At 41.6% G+C, this 20,204-nt stretch overlaps 1 protein-coding gene across 1 annotated transcript in view; it reads left to right on the top strand.

Moving 5' to 3' along the window:
- Window positions 1-19,834, top strand: part of LOC112102961 (collagen alpha-6(VI) chain) — a 112,824-nt gene extending 92,990 nt beyond the window's left edge. The window contains exons 34-38 of the mRNA XM_024194477.1: window positions 6,791-6,881; window positions 7,536-8,207; window positions 16,701-16,794; window positions 17,030-17,292; window positions 19,099-19,834. Of these exons, the coding sequence (XP_024050245.1) occupies window positions 6,791-6,881; window positions 7,536-8,207; window positions 16,701-16,794; window positions 17,030-17,292; window positions 19,099-19,271 (1,293 nt within the window). The 3' untranslated portion in view covers window positions 19,272-19,834. The remainder of the gene's footprint in view (window positions 1-6,790; window positions 6,882-7,535; window positions 8,208-16,700; window positions 16,795-17,029; window positions 17,293-19,098) is intronic.
- The last annotated feature ends 370 nt before the right edge of the window (window positions 19,835-20,204 follow it).

The following is a 20,204-nucleotide window of genomic DNA, read 5'->3' as shown; positions in this document are numbered from 1 at the left end:
TGACGGATGACGACAGTTACCCAAAAGCACCCTCGCCACATTTTTTTACCCAGAAGGCATTGGCGGATCGACCCAGAATTCAAATGGGCAGCGGGGACTGCGGGAACTGTGGGATAGCTACCCACAGTGCACTGCTTCCAATGTCGACGCTTTCCCTGGTAGTGTGGACTGACAAAGTCGAATTACTGTCCTTAGTGTAGACACATACGTTCGACTTTCTAATATCGATTGCATATATTCGATTTAACTAAAATCGAACTACTCTCGTAGTGTAGACATACCCCAATTCAGTGAAAGTATTGTGTGCTTCTTTTTCCATCTGTGCACTTACTTGTCCCGTTCTGACAGGCACCAGTCTAGGTTGTAACAGAACCTGCTTTTATCATAAGGTAGTGGTTGCACTGCAGTGGACCCCGTTTCATCTTTTAATTTTACTAGGGCCACCTTTTTCCACTTCTGTCCCCATTCTTCAGGCACATTCTTCTGTCCCCATTCTTCATGTAGCTACCTGAAGCCTGCTGTTGACCACAAATATTTATAACAGGGGACGGGACATGTATTTTTTGTAGGTTCCTTGCAGCTGCTTCCAATGTTTTATTCTGTTCCTGTGCTGGTTGTCTCTGGGCTGCTTGCCTCCCTGCAAGGGGGGTGGGAGCATTCCAGGGCTTTGTAGCTTCTTTTGATTCTTGTAACTCTTTCTTTGTTACTGTTACTTGCCCCACCAATTTTGTGGCATGCTGTATTAACCATTTAACAGCCATGGTTATAGTTTGCAATATTTTACATTTTAAGGCTACAGTCTCTGCCCTGGCCTTACAAATTACATTACATGTTTCTTCCCTATTATATTTTTTAAACTCTGTGGGGATTTGCAGGAAGGGGTTAAGGAGGTTCCCTAGCTCGTGGTTTTCTGTCATGTTAGATCATGATTCCTACAGTGGACAGCTCGCTTACTCACCAGATCTGCGGTCGGGGTCACCAATGTCATCAGACGTCACCGGTGTGGTGCTTTGCTCTGTTCAATGTTGATATCAGTCGGCTGCGTGCATGTGTTCCCTCTGTGTGCTGCCCTGGCTCTGCAGATTGCTGACACAGCAGACCCCGAGAGAATCCCAATGACCACAGATTCTGATAAGGTACGAAGGCACCCGGCCAGGTTTACTGTCAAACGAAACACAGTCTCTAGCTCCCCGGATCAGATGTCTACAGTTCTGCTAGTACATATGTGTGCCCTGACAATGTACTGGCTCAGTCAGTCGCGGGATTTGCCACTGCCCCCTAGGCCAGACAAAGACGTCCACTCAGGGATGCATTCTTATACCCAGGTACAAACAGGTTACGCATCATTGAAGGCACTGAGGTACAGCCCTTCTATGCATTAGAGTGTTGCCTTTCTCCTGGTACAGGTTGGTTCGACCAAATAAGTCTATTCATCATGCTGTCTATCCATCGTATCGTCCTTTCATATTGTCTATCCATCGTATTGTCCTTTCTTATTGCCTATCCATCATATTATCCTTTTATACTGTCTTTAGGCTGGGTCTGCCTCTTCCTTGTTATCTGTGTGGGAAGTGTTCATACCAGGCTGTTCTGATGCCATCCTGGCATACGTTCATCTTATTATTGCTTATATGTGTATACGTGCTTTTAGCAGCCTTCCTCTTGCCAACTTCTGTGAGCAGGGCCTGCCTCTGACTCACAGCCTAACTTTGCTTTATGTTAGCAATGCCTTGACTATTACTTCAGTTCAGGCCTCATACCGGGCCTCTGATACCAAGGGTTTATGTCTCAGGGCCTCTTCTTACTACAATGTATTTTATCAATTGGAAGCAGTGGTTCTCAACCAGGGATACACGTACCCCTGGATGTACGTAGAGGTCTTCCATGGGATAGACCATCTAGATATTTGCCTAGTTTTCAACTCATCTAGATATTTGCCTAGTTTTACAACAGGCTACGTAAAAAGCACTAGCAAAATCAGTACAAACTGTAATTTCATACAGACATTGATGTGTTTATATTGCTCTATATACTAGATCGGTATTTCTCAATCTGGGTGTTGGTGACCCCCATGGGGTTGTGGGATGGGTTTGAGTGGGGGAGTTGCAAGTGCAGGGCCAGCACTAGGGGGTGGCAAGCAGGGCCCCTGCGAAGCTAAGATATACATGCTTAAGTCAAAGCCTGAGCCCTGCCACTCGGGGCTGAAATCAAACTCCTGAAAGGGGTAAAGTAGTCTGGAAAGGTTGAGAACCACTGATATGAAGAACAGAGATATTTGTAAACCAGTCCTTTGATGTGATCTTTTAAAGCTCTTGTGATAATATCAGCACCCAATAATTATGTCAGGAATCAGTTCTAGTGTAACCATATACAATTAACAGAAGTATTGGGAGCATAAGCTTTCGTGGGTAAGAACCTCACTTCTTCAGTGAGGTTCTTACCCACGAAAGCTTATGCTCCCAATACTTCTGTTAGTCTTAAAGGTGCCACAGGACCCTCTGTTGCTTTTTACAGATTCAGACTAACACGGCTACCCCTCTGATACATATACAATTATTTTCCCACGCCATTTAAATCTGCTCTCTCTTCTGGGTTTACAAGGAGACACATTGGCTCTCTTGGGCACCACAAGTACCAGAAATCTCATGCTAACCCTCCTGGTGGCTATAAGGTCTCATCTGACATCTGACTCTTCTGGTATCTGTAGTATCACAGAATGATGAATATGGGGCATCATTAGCAAACCTGTAAAAACAGATTTCATGGCAGGAGGATAGTGATTTTAAAGAATTTTTGGAAAGTAAATTAAAACGGATTTCTGTGCTCAATCTCCTGTGCCCAGCCCAGTTAGCAGGGATGGTCAAGTCACATTTCTCAGCTTGCCTGCCATTCCATTTTCTCTTTACAGTTCACTTTTAACTAGAGATGGACCCAAAACTAGGACACAGAATCCAAACAACTCAGAAACATGAGGAAGATCAGATCTAGGCCCAGATTTCACCTTCACAGCTCAAGTTTATTTTTATGAATGGCCAGTTCAGAATTCCGAATCCCAACACTCTTGTGATGTGGCTTGGGTTTGGATCTGAAGTTTAGAAACTTGAATTTGGATGGAAGCTTCACAACTGTCCCACTTTTGCTATTAACATTATAAAGTTTAATAGTGTGACTTTCCAGTTCTGATTAAATATATTCTGTCATTGAGGCACCAATCCAGCAAACTCTTAATCATATGCTCACTTATAAGCATCTGAGTAGTCCCATTGAAATCAGTGCAACTGCTCAAGTGCTTGAACTTAAGCATGTTTAAGTACTATGCTAGAGTAGGGCCTCTAGAAAAAATGAAATAAAATATTGTCACAGTTTCAGGGGAACTGCTCTTGTATTCCCCCCATCTCCCCCACAACCCTCAGCTCCCCTGGTCCATGCTGCCTCCTCCAAAGCTGATTGCAAAGAGTTACAACGGGATCTCACAGAACTGGGTGACTGGGGAACAAAATTGCCCCATCACAAAAAAGATCTATTAGAACTGGAACAGCTACTGAGAAGGCGGCGGGTGGGAGGGGAATGATTAGGGGCATGGAACAGCCTCTATATGAGGAGACATTAAAAAGACTGGGACTTTTCAGCTTGGAAAAGAGACGACTCAGAGAGATATCATAGAAGTACATAAAATCGTGACTGGTGTAGAGAAAGTGAATATGGAAAGTGTTATTTACTCCTTCAGATAAACACAAGAACCAGGGGTCACCCAATAAAATTAATACGCGGCAGGTTTAAAAACACACACAAGGAAGTACTTCTTCACACAATACAATGGAACTCATTGTCAGGATGTTGTGAAGGCCAAAACTGTAACGGGGTTAAAAAAAGAACTAATGGAGGTTAGGTCCATCAATGGCCATTGGCCAAGATGCAAGATGATCAGGGATGCAACCCTATGTTCTGAGTATCCCTAGCCTCTGATTGCCAGAAGCTGGGAGTGGACAACAGGGGATGGATCACTTGATGATTGCCTGTCCCTAGGAAGCACCTGGCATTGGGCAGCGTTGGAAGACTGGGCTAGATGGACCATTGGTCTGACCCAGTATGGCCGTTCTTATGTCCAGGTTTTTAGTGTCTAGGAAAGTTATGAATTTAAGCACTCAGGCTCATCTTTTGAAAGTGTTGTGCAGGTTTCTTTGAGGATGAGGACAGATAGGTCAGATATAGAGTGATTGCTTTCTGAAAAGTGTTCACGCATAGGTAATAGGTTGTTTTTATCTATCATTTTCCTGTGTGAGTTCATTTGAGAGCATAGCGAGGGTCTGGTTTCACCCACATATTTGTTATTGGGGCATTTAGTGCACTGGATGAGACATACCACATGTTGTGATAGGCATGCGTACGATCCATGGATCTTGAAAGGTGTGTTGTGGGGGGTGTTGCTCATTGTAGCAGTGGAGATATGTCTGCAGGTTTTGTATCTGTTGTTATGGCAGGGTCTGGTGCCACTCTGAGTTGGTGTGTCCTGGTCTGTGGGGCGCTTGCTCCTGATGATGAGCTTGTGATGTTGGGGGGGGATGTTGTTTGAAGGTCAGGATTGGGAGGTTCAGGAAAGATTGTTTTAAGGATGGGGTCCCAATTGAGTATGGGTGGTAGTTTGATATCCTGTATGAGTTCCAGTGTGGGGTGGTAGGTGACAGCTATGGGCGTGCAGTCAGAGGGGGGTTTATTTCTGAATTGAAGCAGGTTCTCTTGGGGGCATTTGGGCGGCAAGTTCCATGACACAATCTACTTCTCTGGTGCAGTGTCCTTGTTTGGCGAAGGCAATTTTAAGTGTATTAAACTATATATCCTGAACTTTCTCCTTGGAGCGTATTCTGTGGTATCTGAGTGCCTGGCTGTAGGTAACAGATTTCTTGGTGTGTTTGGGATGGTTACTGGATCTATGAAGAGTAGGTGTGGTGATCCGGGGGTTTCTTGTACATGGTTGTCTATAGGGTTCCATTGTTGAAACTGATTGTGGTGTCCAGGAAGTTGATGCTAGCATGGGAGTGTTCCAGAGAGAGTTTAATGAGTGGGTGGTGGTTGTTGAAGTTTTCGTGAAAATCTATTAGAGAGTTTAAGCTATCTGTCCAGAGGATGAAAAACATCATTGATGTATTATTGGTTTCATGGTGCATTGGTCCAGCAGTAGTTCTTCAAAGGTGGCCCATGAAGAGATTGGCATATTGGGGAGCCATCCTAGTACGCATGGCTGTTCCCATGGTTTGAACAAAATGTTTGTTATTGAATGCAAAATTGTTATGAGTGAGGATGAAATGGATGAGTTTGATGATGTGTTTGGAGTGGATATCTGAGGATTGTCCATTGTCTTGTAAATATTTGAGGTAGGCAGCTATGCCATCATTGTGAGGGATGTTGGTTTACAAGGAAGTGACATCCATGATGACGAGGCTGGTGTTCTGAGGGAGGCTGTTAATGTTGCGGACTTTGTGGAGGAAGTCAGTTGTGTCCTGGATGAAGCTGGCCCTTTGTGTGATGAGTGATTTGAGGATGGGTTTTATGAGTCCCGATATTCCTTCACTAAGGGTGCTGTGGCCAGATATGATGGGTCTTCCTGGGTTCCCTTGTTTGTGTATCTTGGAAGCATGTAGAAGGTTGCTTGGGTGGGTGGGTGAGATTGTGGAGTTCCTCTTGTACTTGTATGGAGAAGGATTTGATGGTATCCTTAAATTCCTGAGTAAATTGTGGTGTGGGGTCTTTATAGTAGGTGGTGTAGGAAAGTTGTCAGTTGACCTCATGGTTGAGGACTACAATGGCGCACTTTTTGTTTGCCAGTTTGATCACTATCTGGTGCTCAGATTTTGGGTACTATATGGCTGTTCTTTTGGTGGGTGGAGAGATTATGGTGGATGTGATGTTTGTCAAGGATTTTGCAGTTAATTTTTTTTCCTGAAGCAATCACTGTAATGATCAAGAGTGTGGGTTTCTGCACTCTGAGCTATCCAGTCAGAAGATTCTTTTTTCTTAAATTGTCGGTGAGGACATGGCAATTGTGAGTGGTGTCATCATTCTTGTGAAAGAATTCTTTGAGGCGGAGACAGTGGAACAATTCTTTTAGTTCTCCACAAGTTAGCATGGTATCAGGTTCTGTGGTGTTTAACTATGTTATTTGTTTGCAGTAGCACCTAACAGTCCCAACCAGGATCTGAAGCCTGTTTTGCCTAGTGCTCTGCAAATACAGAGTGAGAAGTCAGTACCTGCCCTAAAGATCTAGACAAGGCAGACAAAATGTTGGAGAAATGAAGCATTATTATCTCCATTTTGCAGACAGGAACTTAGCACAGAGAGGTTTAGCAACTTGCCTAAAGTCACATAGAATGACTGTGGCAGAGCCAGAACTGAAAGCTGATCTTGAATCTTAGTACAACACTTTACCTACAAGACCTTCCTACTTGGATCCAGTATTTATATAAAGTTTTATTTCAGATGTACTTTATCAGAGTGGGGGTTGATTTTTGTTATTTTTTGCTAACTTTTCCTTCCATTCTGAGTGTTTTGTCTCCTCCAGATGTTAATTGTCCTAACTATGGACAGCAACTGCAGGGGCTTATGGGCAACTGGCACAGCACCCAAGAAGTTATGCAATTTCTCGCTTGGGCCTGTTCAGTGTTATAACCATTAACCCGTTCAGTTATGGACGGCGTTTGTTGCAGCAGAGAAATACCCTTAGTTCAGAAAAGCGATCTAGTCTTTGAGTGCAGTTCTTCTTGTTTAAGCTACTTACATGTTTGCTTTAAAACAGATGGATGACACTAGAAGATTTCAACTGCTTATTTGGGAAAGGCAGCAGGATGAGCGCTTGGAAAGCATCACATATTGCACACTCTGCTATGGTAAGGCTGCTCATTTCACTTAACCAAAATCAGTGCTAGTTGTGCCTGTTGTTGTATCCATGCGCTGATGTTCACAGCAACAAATCCTCCGGATATTAGTGCAATAATTTTCTAGCCAAGATAGATAGTAAAAATTAGAGATAAGAAGAAAAATGCTGTTTAATTGTCCTCTGCGTGGTAAAAGAAATGATTAAATTTGGCATTTTCCTTCTAGTGGAAGTTACTCAAAATAGAGTTATGCTTCTGGGAAAGGAGGCTCGTTTACTGTAACTTCCACATTTCAAGCAGGGAGAAGGAAGAGGGAGTTGATGGACAGATATATTTAGGAATGACAGCCAACAGTCAGATTAAAAAATAGAGTTTGTTCCAGTATCATTTATTTTGTTTAGGTTTCAAGGAAAGAAAAAACAGATGAGCTCTTCAACACATGTTGGCTATTTTCTTTTACCACTGCTGTGTTATGTCCCATGAGATCTCAGAACATAATCTAGAGGGAGTCCGTCAGTATAGTTTATCAGACCAACTTATAAGAGCTTTCAAAATATTTTTTAAGACAAACTTTTTAAATGAAAAAAAAATAGTCTCACTTCAGTTTTAAAGTGATTGCTTTTGTTACACTGTAAAATAGCTTACAGTTCAATGCTTCCTGCCTAGATAAATGCAAACCAGATACAAACTGTGAAGTGACCGTTCCCCCACCAGTCATGGTGAACATGGACATCACTTATGTCATGGACAGCTCTGACAGCATTGACAGTGATGAGTTTGAGAGAGCCAAAGACTTTGTGAGTACCATGCTCGATCACTTTGTTATCACCTCACAGCCGAGGGGATCGGATGAAGGGGCGAGGGTGGCACTGGTGCAGCAGGCTCCTCGAAGCTTTATCTCCAACAGAAACACAAGCCCAGTGAACAAAGAGTTTGATCTGATCACGTACAGTGGTAAAAATTTGATGAAGAGACATATCCAAGAATCTGCTCACCAGCTGGAAGGGCCATCTGCCATTGGTCATGCTCTGCAATGGACAATTGACAATATATTTTTCAAAGCCCCCAATCCGAGACAACACAGGGTCATATTTACAATACTTGGAAGTAAGACGAGTTCGTGGGACAGACAGAAACTGAGAGAGGTCTCACTGAAAGCCAAGTGCCAAGGATTCATCATGTTCACCCTAGCACTTGGAAACGATATTACCAGCAGCGAGCTGACAGAGCTTTCGAGCTTCCCAGCAGAACAACATCTAGTGCAGCTGGGCAGGGTTCTGAAACTTGAAATGGCATATGCTCAGAAGTTTAGTCGTGTCTTCCTAAACCTCCTAAAACGTAAGTAGCACACAATCCAACTTACTTCTGTTACTGAAGCAGTGAGAAATGCTTCACCATCAGTCATGAGAAGCGCAAGAATTTCTAGTAAAAGAAGTTTTTGAGCTTTTATAGTGTCATGCTTAGTGTCGTCAGACATCACAGTGTGGTGCTCTGCTCTGTTCAATGTTGATAACAGTCGGCTGCGTATGTGTGTTCCCTCTGTGTGCTGTCCTGGCTCTGCGCAGATAGCTGACACAGCAGACCTGAGAGAACCCCCAATGACCACAGACTCTGATAAGGTACGAAGGCACCCAGCCAGGTTTATTGTCAAATGAAGCACAGTAATAGTTTCCCGCAGACTCTACAGGATATACTACGAATATGTGCCCCCGACAATGGACCGGCTCAGTCAGTGACGGGACTCTCCACTGCCCCCTAGGCCAGACAAAGATATCCACTCAGGGATGCATTCTTATACACCGGTACAAACAAGTTATACATCACTCCTGACGCATCGAGGTACAACCCCTCTGCGTGTTGGGGGTGCTGCCTCTCTCATGATACACGTTGGTTCGAACAAACAACTCTATCCATCATATTATCCTTTGGACCCTGTCTTTAGGATGGGTCAGCCTGTTCCTCATTATCTCTGTGGAATGTGTTCGTACCAGAATGTTCTGGTGCCGTCCTGGCACATGTTCATCTTACTAGTACTTGATACCTTTTAGATATGTGTATATGTGCACTTAGCAGCCTTCCTATTGCCAACTTCTGTGAGTAGGGCCTGCCTCTGGCTCACAGCTTAACTTTGCTTTACAATAGCAAAGTCTTGACCATTACTTTAGTTCAGGCCTCAGGCCTCATACCAGGCCTCTGATACAAGGGTTTATGTTTCAGGGCCTCATCTTACTACATTCCCCCTCTTTTTGTCTTTTTATGGGGAGGATGTTTACCCATTGTCCCAGAAAAGCATAATGCATGGACTCAGGATAACCCAGTGGGCTAAACACTGTTATGTGGTTACCTTATTTTACCATCCATAAACTCATGCCCCACCTGTCTTTAGACTGCACATTCCCTCGTACAACTGATGGACAGATTTTATTTTCCAATTGATTGTAGTCCCTTATAGTGGGCATGGGAATGTTAGGCCCGAGACCATGACTGAGGAATGTAGTAGTATGATTGAGCCATAGAGGTAATTCCAAATAATTAATATATATGAATAATATGGATATGGCATATATATTTGTAGCATATATGGGTATATATATATATAGTATGTATGTGTACATATGACACCGCCTTATATCCAAGCATAACCATGTTTTTCCAGTCTGGTATTGTACTCTATCCCTTTTACTTTGGTGACACAGATAGAAACACACTCCTATTACGGTAATTGCAGTTATCACTTGTACCGTCATTAGTAGTAGGCTAGGGTAACCAGACAGTAAATGTGAAAAATCAGGACGGGGGTGGGAGGTAATAGGAGCCTATATAAGAAAAAGACCCAAAAATCAGGACTGTCCCTATAAAATCGGGACATCTGGTCACCCTATAGTAGGCTGAGTGTTTTTGAAATAGGCATTGTTATAGTGTGTTCCACAGTATTATGTATATGAGAACTAAAACAGAAATTTGGAGTAGTGACACTACAAATGAGGCCTTTATATATAAATGTCCTGTAATTAGTTTCTACCCAGTACTGTGCATTCATATTATGGGTTTAACTTACTGCTGGTTGTCACCCTCTGGTAAGCTTTGCTGGGCAGGAAACAGGAATGGCTAGCTTCTCTGTTCCACGGATTGCATTGCCCTGTGGTACACCAGTAGTTGACGTAGATCCAGTTATTTTTATGGATGTTGTTTTTCAGAAAACCTACTGAGTGGACAATAACCAATTCCTCAAATATTGCTGTGTCAGGATGTAGTATTGGTACCCAGACACTGAACAAAATTGTTTTGAATAACATGTGCCTCAGTTAGGATGCAGTGTTACTGATCCCAAATTGTGACCAGTACTAACGGGGAATTCTATATACCTCATTTGTAGTTACTGTGTAACAATTTTTTTTAACCAATTTGATTCTCCTGGCCTTCATGTTGTTTGCTGCCATTCCTTTGTTTATTTTTACCTGTGTGTTGGTTCAACAGTTTAGCAAGGTTATGCACATTGTAAATGTTGTACAGCAATAATACAACAGTACAACAATATTATAGTTGTTTTTACCCAGTAACCAAGTTGAAATTAAATGACAGTTTATCCTGGTCCAGCAAGTGGTTTTTAGCTGATTGTTAACTTAATTGTTCATATATGCTAGATAGAGGTGTATTTGACCAGTCTCTTATTTATGCAGCACTTCATTTTTCTTTTCTTGATGCTTGGGGGTTTCTTCACTGTATACTAATATTTTCTGGTGTCTTCAGGTTGTGATATTTTCTTTGGTCTATGGGATGCAACAACTTTTGTTAGTTAACATAGTAAAGTTTTTTGTTTGTTTTTGTTTTCAGTAACCCAAACTTAATACAAAGTTTAACTTTGTCCATATTACATTGTAAACAAACTATGTAATAGGGACCGAGTCTTTTATAACACAAGCTATACTTTTGCAATTGTTGTGTAGACATTCATTTTCATTTGAGCTGCATTACTAATATTTTATACTAAATGTAATGCTTAACTGCTAAAATAAATGCTCACAATCTTCTGTGAGAAGGTGTATTGCTTTTTTTCCTGCTGAACATTCTGTGTTAGTAAAAGAGTTAATAACATAATTTTCACCAAGCTTTTTAGAGTTAATTTGCTTGTGATACCAATTTCACTCTTGTTAACTGTTTAGAAGCACAAACTTTAACAACCACGGCTTCCCATTAACATAACATAACAAAAGAAAAGCGTATAAAATTAAACCAACTATAACATTAAACCAAAATAAATTTTAAATACAGGTCCATGCAAATACTTTGAGGGTATTAAACTTTCATGATGCTTGTTGTGTTTAGGAGCCAAAGGTGGAAACCTGTTGAAAATGTGGAAACCTGTTGAAATTGTTTGGTTAGCTTTATGCATAAATTGTTATTTTTAAACATTTTTGCTATCACATTCTTATAACTATATTTAAAAGTGCAAACAAGTTTATAAAAACCCAAACAAGAAATTGACATTTTATTAATATCATCTTTACCTTAATGTTGAGGTTTCCCCTTCATTTTTTCTTTGAATAACAAATAAAAAAAACTTTAAAACCAAAACAAAAATGTGATTAATAAAATAATTATTTTTGTTTGCAATTGCATTATTTGTTGAGGCAGAAATATATGTAAATATATTTGTAACTGAAACCTTTTTGAAATTTGCAAAAAAAAAATTGGTGTTAATAATACTATGATTATACCCCAACCATGATCTTAAAATAGTGTAGTACCACATATACATATATTTTTAAAATGGAATAAAATTGACTTTTGTTGCAACAAAATAAAAATAAAAAAAATCACGTGACACACACAACATACAACACAGGAGAACACACATGATATACAGGACAAACTTAAATTAAAAACAAATGGCGCCAGAATTCTATTCATAACTATACAAAATAAGGCAAACAAAAATAAAAATGGTTAAACATTTGAATAAACAAGTTATTACTTCATTTAAAACTTTTAACAGAAACTGATAAAAATATATTAATATTTGCCAAATGTATTGTATTAATTTGGTAACAAGGAATTTTGCATTACTTCATATTTAACATTATTTTAAAACTCTGCTATATGGAAATAAGAAAAGCCCATGTTTCAAATATTAGTGAGTGGCTAGGATTAGAAGCAATGTCCATTTCTGTTGCTTGGCAACCATATCTTCAAGAAAGTTAGGAATAATTCCAGCTGTTGCATTCCTGAAGGGTTAAAATAATTAATTTACTGGATTTATTTAAAGTAAAGTTTTTATCTTATTTTCTTTGTATTTCTTGTTTTCTTCTGTTTTCAATTGCTTTATCTTTTCGAGGTTTCTGTAAAAACTATAACTTTTAACACAGAGAAAGAGTCAAAGTAAGGAGAGGCAGGGAAAAAGAGGGTGTGGGGGGGGTGAAGAGCTACCTAGGAAGGTAGTGAGACTTGAGCCAAGAGAGATTAACTCTTAAGTTACAGGCAGCAGCAGCAAGTGTAGCAAACTGATAAAGGATATAAAAGAAAACATACTGATATGTAAAAATATTTGAGAAAGGAGGTTATATTTTTAGCTGAGTGTGGAGTGTGGTTCCGTGTGTGAAAGCAGTTGGGAAACTGCACTTTGGCTTTTTATCCTGGCTCTGAGATGAGAGTGGGGGTAATTATCTGCTCTTGTAAAACCTGAATTTGTTCCCCCAGTGGCTGTTGCTTTTGTCTGCATGCCAAACAGATTGAAGGAATGCCCTTTTTTTCCTGCAGTTAACTGTTGTTGGGCAACTCCATATGTTAATGCATCAATTTTAGGTGTTAACCTGCTCAATTTTAGTTTTTGACTTTGAAATTCCTTTTTATTCACTCCCCTGCGAGTGAGTCGCAGCTCCTGTCTTGTAATGTGCTCTGTGAACTGTTCCATTCTTTCCTTCATTTGATTTACCAATTCAGTGAAAGTATTGTGTGCTACTTTTTCCATTTGTGCACGAGTCTAGGTCCCGGTTTATGTTTTACCAGAACCTGGCTTTTATCATAAGGTAGTGGTTGTACTGCAGTGGACCCTGTTTCATCTTTTAATTTTACTAGGGCCACCTTTTTCCACTTCTCTCCCCATTCTTCAGGCACAGAGTAGCTACCTGAAGCCTGCTGTTTACCATCAATATTTATAACAGGGGATGGCACATGTATTTTTTGTAGGTTCCTTGCAGCTGTTTCCAATGTTTTATTTTGTTCCTGTGCTGGTTGTCTCTGGGCTGCTTGCCTCCCTGCAAGGGGGGTGGGAGCATTCAAGGGCTTTGTAGCTTCTTTTGATTCTTGTAACTCTTTCTTTGTTACTGTTACTTGCCCCAACAATTTTGTGGCGTGCTGCTTTAACCATTTAACAGCCATGGTTATAGTTTGCAATATTTTATATTTTAAGGCTACAGTCTCTGCCCTAGCCTTACAACTTACATTACGTGTTTCTTTCCCATTATATTTTTTAAACTCTGTGGGGATTTGCAGGGAGGGATTAAGGGGGCTCCCTAGCTTGTGGTTAGATCACGATTCCCACAGCGGACAACTCGCTTACTCACCAGATCAGCGGTCGGGGTCACCAATGTAGTCAGACGTCACCAGTGGGGTGCTCTGCTCTGTTCAATGTTGATAACAGTCGGCTGTGTGAGTGTGTTCCCTCTGTGTGCTGTCCTGGCTCTGCGCAGATAGCTGACACAGCAGACCTGAGAGAACCCCCAATGACCACAGACTCTGATAAGGTACGAAGGCACCCAGCCAGGTTTATTGTCAAATGAAGCACAGTAATAGTTTCCCGCAGACTCTACAGGACATACTACGAATATGTGCCCCCAACAATGGACCGGCTCAGTCAGTGACGGGACTCTCCACTGCCCCCTAGGCCAGACAAAGATATCCACTCAGGGATGCATTCTTATACACCGGTACAAACAAGTTATACATCACTCCTGACGCATCGAGGTACAACCCCTCTGCGTGTTGGGGTGCTGCCTCTCTCCTGATACACGTTGGTTCGAACAAACAACTCTATCCATCATATTATCCTTTGGACCCGGTCTTTAGGATGGGTCAGCCTGTTCCTCATTATCTCTGTGGAATGTGTTCGTACCAGAATGTTCTGGTGCCATCCTGGCACATGTTCATCCTATTAGTACTTGATACCTTTTAGATATGTGTATACGTGCAATTAGCAGCCTTCTTCTTGCCAACTTCTGTGAGTAGGGCCTGCCTCTGGCTCACAGTTTAACTTTGCTTTACACTATCAAAGTCTTGACCATTACTTTAGTTCAGGCCTCAGGCCTCTGATACAAGGGTTTATGCCTCATCTTACTACACTTATGTAACCCCCAAGGAGATTACCTAGATTCCTGGGGCTCTGTCTGCTGGCAGCTCAGGGAAAGGCACACTGTCCCTGGTAGGGAGGGGAAGCCAAGGCAAACTCAGAGCCTGCCCGGCAACCAATAGGGAGTGAGATGTCCCTCCCAGGGAGTTCAGGAAAGGGAAGAAGCCATTTTTGAGTCAGTCTGCAGCCAGCCAGGGCAAGGGCAGGACTGGCTGTGTGGGGAACTAGTAAGACTAGGGTGACCAGATGCTAAGATGCTAAGTGGAAAATATCGGGACCGCTGCGGGGGGGGGGGGGGGGGGGGGCGCCTTTTTAATTGTTACACTCACCCGTCCGGGTCTTTGGCAGTAATTCGGCAGAGGGTCCTTCAGTCGCTGACGGTCTTCGGTGGCATTTCGGCGGCGAGTAATAAGCCGCCAAAGACAGAAGCCCCCGCCGCCGAAATGCTGCTGAAGACCGTCAGTGACTGAAGGACCCTCCACCGAATTGCCGCCGGACGGGTGAGTGTAAAAAAACAAAAAACCCCGAAACAAAATATCGGGACACATGGCGTCCCTACTGTACTTCGGTCGGGACGTGGGACAAACACCTCAAAATTGGGACAGTCCTGATTTTATCGGGGCGTCTGGTCACCCTAAGTAAGACCCAGGCCTACATGCAGGGTTCCCCCTGAGAACTGGCCTCTAGGGACCTGAAAGCAAGATCCCTCAGCTGGGCTTTTCCTTCTCCACTGATGTTCCCCAGTTTGTAGAGTTTTACTGGGAAACTCCCCCAGCCAGGCTGACTTAGCCCTCCAGCTCCCTAGGTGAGACCAGTCACCACATGGTCAGCTCTGCTCTGTCTGCTAGTTCAGGACTGTTGCCTGCTATGTGTGTGTCTGGATACTGGGCTAGGAGACTACAGTTTGGATTTTAGTATGGTTGTGTAATCTGCACCTTGAGCCTGCACCCCTTTGTGGTGAGGGGAAATCCTGGGACTGAAGCAGCCTGATTCCTGCCTGAAGAGGATCCCTGCCAGCAGAGATCAGCCTCTCTGTAGTGACTGAGGAGTCCAGAGTCATCTCTGAACCTGAGGATCATTCGTGGAGTTTGTGAGTGTACCATCTTTGAGTTAGTCAGTCAGGGAATTTGTTTTGGGAACTCCCTACTCCCTGAACTGTGTCCTCAAGCCAGGGAGTGAGGGTTTGGGGATTTTTATAACCTGCTGCATATTAAACCTGTGGATGGATTTACCACCTTCTCCCCTTTGTGAGTCCTTTGGGCTGTACTGAACCCAGTCAGCCACACTGCTAAACCACTGCAGAGAAGAATTTTGTGGTCATAGGTCATCAAGGTCCCCAACAAAGTACGCGTACCAATGGGACACTGATCTTACATTTGCTACATCAAGTCATGTGAATGCGGAAAGTCCCAGGTATTAGCAGCGTGGGCACCGGTGAACCTAACAATAGTGTTTTACCCTGTTATGTTATATTTGTCTCCTGTTTAATTATTGTGTTGAATATATTCTATGTGTTTGTGTTATTTCTTGGAAGTCTCCAGCTATCTGGCAAGTAAGTGGGAATTACCCTGTGGTTAGAATTTTCCTCCCAAGCTGCCCTGGTGACCCTGCCAGGAAGGAACGAGAGGGGTGGAGGCACCGCCAAATAAATTCATAGGAAAAAATAAAGAAGATACACTCTGCTGAGTGAGTGGCGAGATCAAAAAGAACCCAGACCTGTCCATCAAAACCTGTAAACAGATTGGCATTAAAGAAGGTAACTGGGTGGAGAAGGGGCACTACACTTAGTATACAAAAGAAGGTAAACTCCATTCTGATACTATAGTGATGAGCACCATAGAAATACCTATAATACAAAACATTACATTCTAATGATGTCTTGGGTCAAATTCTGAGGTACATTTTTACACATGCAATCCCCTTGACTTTCCTCTTCCCTAAAGAAGAGGATCAGGTGTGCAGTCAAGGAAGAACTAAGTTCTATTCCTGGTTTTACTGCAGACTTCCTCTGTGACTATTGGCAAATCACTTACTCTCTATCTCATTTCCTCCCCACCTCTGTGAAGTGGGGATAATACTTCCCGATTTTCACAGATATGAGGAATAATTTATTAATGTCCATAAGCATTTTGAGATAAGCAATATAGAAGCACCAAGTATAATTTTTGAACCTGTCATTGATTTCAAGCCACACCAGGAATACATTTAATAGAAGCTCCAGCTTCTATAAAAAGATATTCAGTATATTAGAGAATCAGATGCATCTACACAAGGTGAATCTGGAGTCTCCTGAGCCTCTGTTATTGGACAGGCTATATGGGTGATCTCCAGTGCTATTTTCTGTGGACTTATTTCCTCTTTGTCCTGTTTTTTGGTTTCAGTCTTTCTAGTTGTGCTATGCTTATTTATTGGAAGGTGCTTACTTGAATTCACAAGAATAATTTCATGCATTTCCTTAGACTTTGCTACCTCTGCTCTTCCTACAGGGGGACTGAACAGTTATCCTTCTCCAGAACTGCAAGGAGAGTGTGAAACTTTAACTCGAGGAGATGCACAACAGCAAGTAGCTGTTCTAGAGAGGTAGGGTAACTCCTTCTGAATTGTTGCAGTGGTGTGGGGAGTACAATTGCATATGTACAGCCTGTTCTCCTAATAAAAGACCTGTCCCCCTTGAAGGCAATGGCAAAATTCCCATTAGCTTTCATGGAAACAGGTTCAGGCCCCAAGTTCTCCATTAGCAATAACTTGAGTGAATGAGCCTTTTGCACCTTCTTCACATACAAACTATTGCTAAAGTGGGGTATTTCCCCCGCAGGATGCCTTTCCCTGGATTTGGTGGAATTGACGGTGGTGGGAATTTGGAAGAGCTAATGAAAAGCAGAGTGATAGAAGAAATTACAGAAGCCACTCAGGAACCTGTAGATGTCGGACAAGAAGAAAAATATGATTTTGAGGAGGAGTATTTCACAGAGGACAATGCTGAAGAGGCCAAGCTAGAGGAATATGGAGAAGCCCCAGAAAAGAATGACGAAAACTTAGAGGAGACAATAGAAACTGGAGCTGCATATGCTAACTATGGTATGGTTTCTAGGTCCTGAGGCAAAGCCCTTTGAAGTCAGTGGAAAGACTGCTGTTGCTTGCAATGGGCTTTGGCTCAGACTCATAGTATTTAATCAGTTCCCTGGCTTCTTAAGCTTTTTGTTGGCCAAACTAATGAAATACAGCCTAATTTGCTTTGTGCAATTTCCATGTGTGTAACAGAGGGCAGAACTGGTGCTGTCATTTAGTCTTTAACTTGGATCTAGAATGTTTTATTAGAGAAATAAAACTGCAGTTCTAGTAAAACAAAATAAACTGGCAGCTAATTCTTGTCAGTCCAGATTAAACTGAATCCTCAAAGCCTGCTAGGATATTGACACTCTCAGCAAATTGCTCTATTATTAGTGAGCTAACAGGGCTGCTTCTTCTGAACACTAACCTTTCCTGGGACGACGGGCCTTAACATGGGGGACAGTACATCCGTGATTCCACTATCGCTCATTCTTGCACAAGGGCCTGAGTCATCCATCAGGTATGTCCCCATCCAAACAGAGGCTCATCATACCCTGCCAATGATAACCTTTCACTTTCCATCTAGCTGTGTGTATTTCATTGCAGATTTTCTTTATATTATGCAATAGGCTGAAAGTTAAAGATCTGATTACTAGATATATTGTCACAAAAATTCCACAAGAGTTACCCACGTTTAATGTAGTGGTTCCCCCTCACCTGTTTGAAAATCTACAACCCAATAGAATTCCTGTTGACAAAGGGCAGATGCATGGGTGTGGGGAGTGTTTGTATGTTGATCGATTGCTGCAATGCAAATACAATATAATTTACAAGCTGCAGTTTATGGTTCTCCAGTTAATTCATTGATAGTGATATAAACTTCTCAAAAGACTTGTGTAATCTAGCAGTTCCCAAACTTCATTGGTTCACTTACCACCTACTTAAAAAAAAATGTTCCGTCAATTCACTGCATACACTTACCACAGTTTGGGATTCCCTGCTGTAAGGAGCTGTACCTGGCACTGATTTGCAATTCAGCATATCCATGCTGATGAGGAAGAAAGGTAGGATGGAGAGTATGAGATAAAGTTATTGTCCCACACTATTTTACATCCTCCTGTTTGCTTTCCTCATACCTGGCTTTCCTGCTGTGCCAGATTCTGATTTCATGCACTTGTGAAAATTTAGAGTCAATCCTTTGACTTCAGCCGAGTGAGTCTGAATTTACACTGGTGTAAATGTGATCAAAATCTGGCCTGCTACATACCAAATTGCTGCAGGTTACACTACTTATACCTATTTTCTGAACAGCGTATACCCAATCTAACTTATCACCACTGAACTTGGATCAGAGACTTTCATGGATTTCTCCTGTTAAGCATGGCCTTTGGTGTCCTTTTCTGGAAGGAAGATGTGTTGGTAACACCTCTTTATGAACACATCTACAATAGGATAAAATAAGAACAGTTTTTACATAGTTAAGACAGTTCATGCTAATGTGATTTGCCTGATCACTATAGACCAGGTATAACTGTTTTATAAACCAGCCTAGACACTAAAACCATATGGCCTTACTTTTCTCCCTTCACTTCTGTTTTCCTAGCTCCGCTCATTTCAAAACCTCATTAGTTGAAGTGAGAGTAGAATCGTGTCCCCTCCAACCAACCATGTTCTAGAGAGACAACATGTTCTCTAGTAAGACCCGAGAAAGCTTACTAATTCTTTTGTCTGCCAGCTTGAATAGAATATTCTTTGCCTCTGAAGTACCAGCTCTGATGATTTTGGTTCTCTCCCTCACAAACTTTAACCATAACCTTTATTTGCCTTTTTTAGATGCTTGTGCAGTGGATCATGATGGAGGAGAGTGTCAAGATTACGATCTGAAGTGGTATTATGACAAAGAGCAGAAAGTCTGCAGTCCATTCTGGTATGGCGGCTGTGGAGGCAACAAAAACAGATTTGAAACTCAAGAGGAATGTGAAGCCTTGTGCATAGCATCTTCCTAGAGTGGAGACAGTCAAACCACTTCACTTCAGCTATGCTGTAAGGACAATGGGGGAAAAGAGATTAAAAGAAAAAGCTCTAAGTTAACAATACTGCTTCTAAATTTCAGGTAAAACAAATACATTCTTATTAAAATCCATGTGGCAAGAGGGCATTTTTACTTGTTTCTTACCTGCTAACTGAATAATGAAAATGGAGTTACAAAAATTGTTCAGTTGGCCTGATTTAGGAAGAACTGATCTAGGAAATATTATTTTCTTAGCCAACAGTGCATTATTTAAAAGGGTAAGGTAAAAATTAATACTAACACTTGATATTGCTCCATATCACCAAAATGTGCACTTTTTAAATGTACTGAAGAAAATAAATCAATACTTCAGACATTTTTATAAAATAATATTGGAGGTGAGATGTTGATGTCAAAGTGTTTTGGTTCATTGGTATGAATTTATTTTACTTAAAGAATGGACCAAAACAACATTTTAGCTCTCAAAAGATGTAGAACTATGACAGGTCCCTCTGGTCTATGTCTAATGTAGCCTCATTCTTAGCCTTTTTTTAAAGAACCCAATATGAATAAATTCATTCTGCCTAAAATATTAAGGTGTGTGCCACTGTGTTTGTTAAAATTGATTTTGACAGCCTTGTAGATTGGCTTCTCAGCGCATATAAATCAGCATAGCTCAAATTCCTTTCACTGAGGGATCAATACACAGATGAAATGCCAATGATTGTGTAGGACAAGTACAGAAGAGTTAGGTCATTAGTGTTTGGTACTGCTGTGAAAGCCATGTATTTTTCTTTAAAGTACAAAGAATTTCAGGTAGGGTTTGTTTTTGGTTTTTAAGTGCACATGCTACGACTTTTAGAGCCTGTTCATGATGCTACCTGGCACTGAGTTTTATTGCCCAGTGGAACGATGTGGCTTTGCAGCT

This window comes from Terrapene carolina, unplaced genomic scaffold (genome assembly GCF_002925995.2).
Source record: "Terrapene carolina triunguis isolate 2854851 unplaced genomic scaffold, T_m_triunguis-2.0 Scaffold84, whole genome shotgun sequence".
NCBI classification, from domain to species: Eukaryota; Metazoa; Chordata; order Testudines; family Emydidae; genus Terrapene; species Terrapene triunguis.
This window is presented reverse-complemented; position numbering and strand designations above follow the sequence as displayed.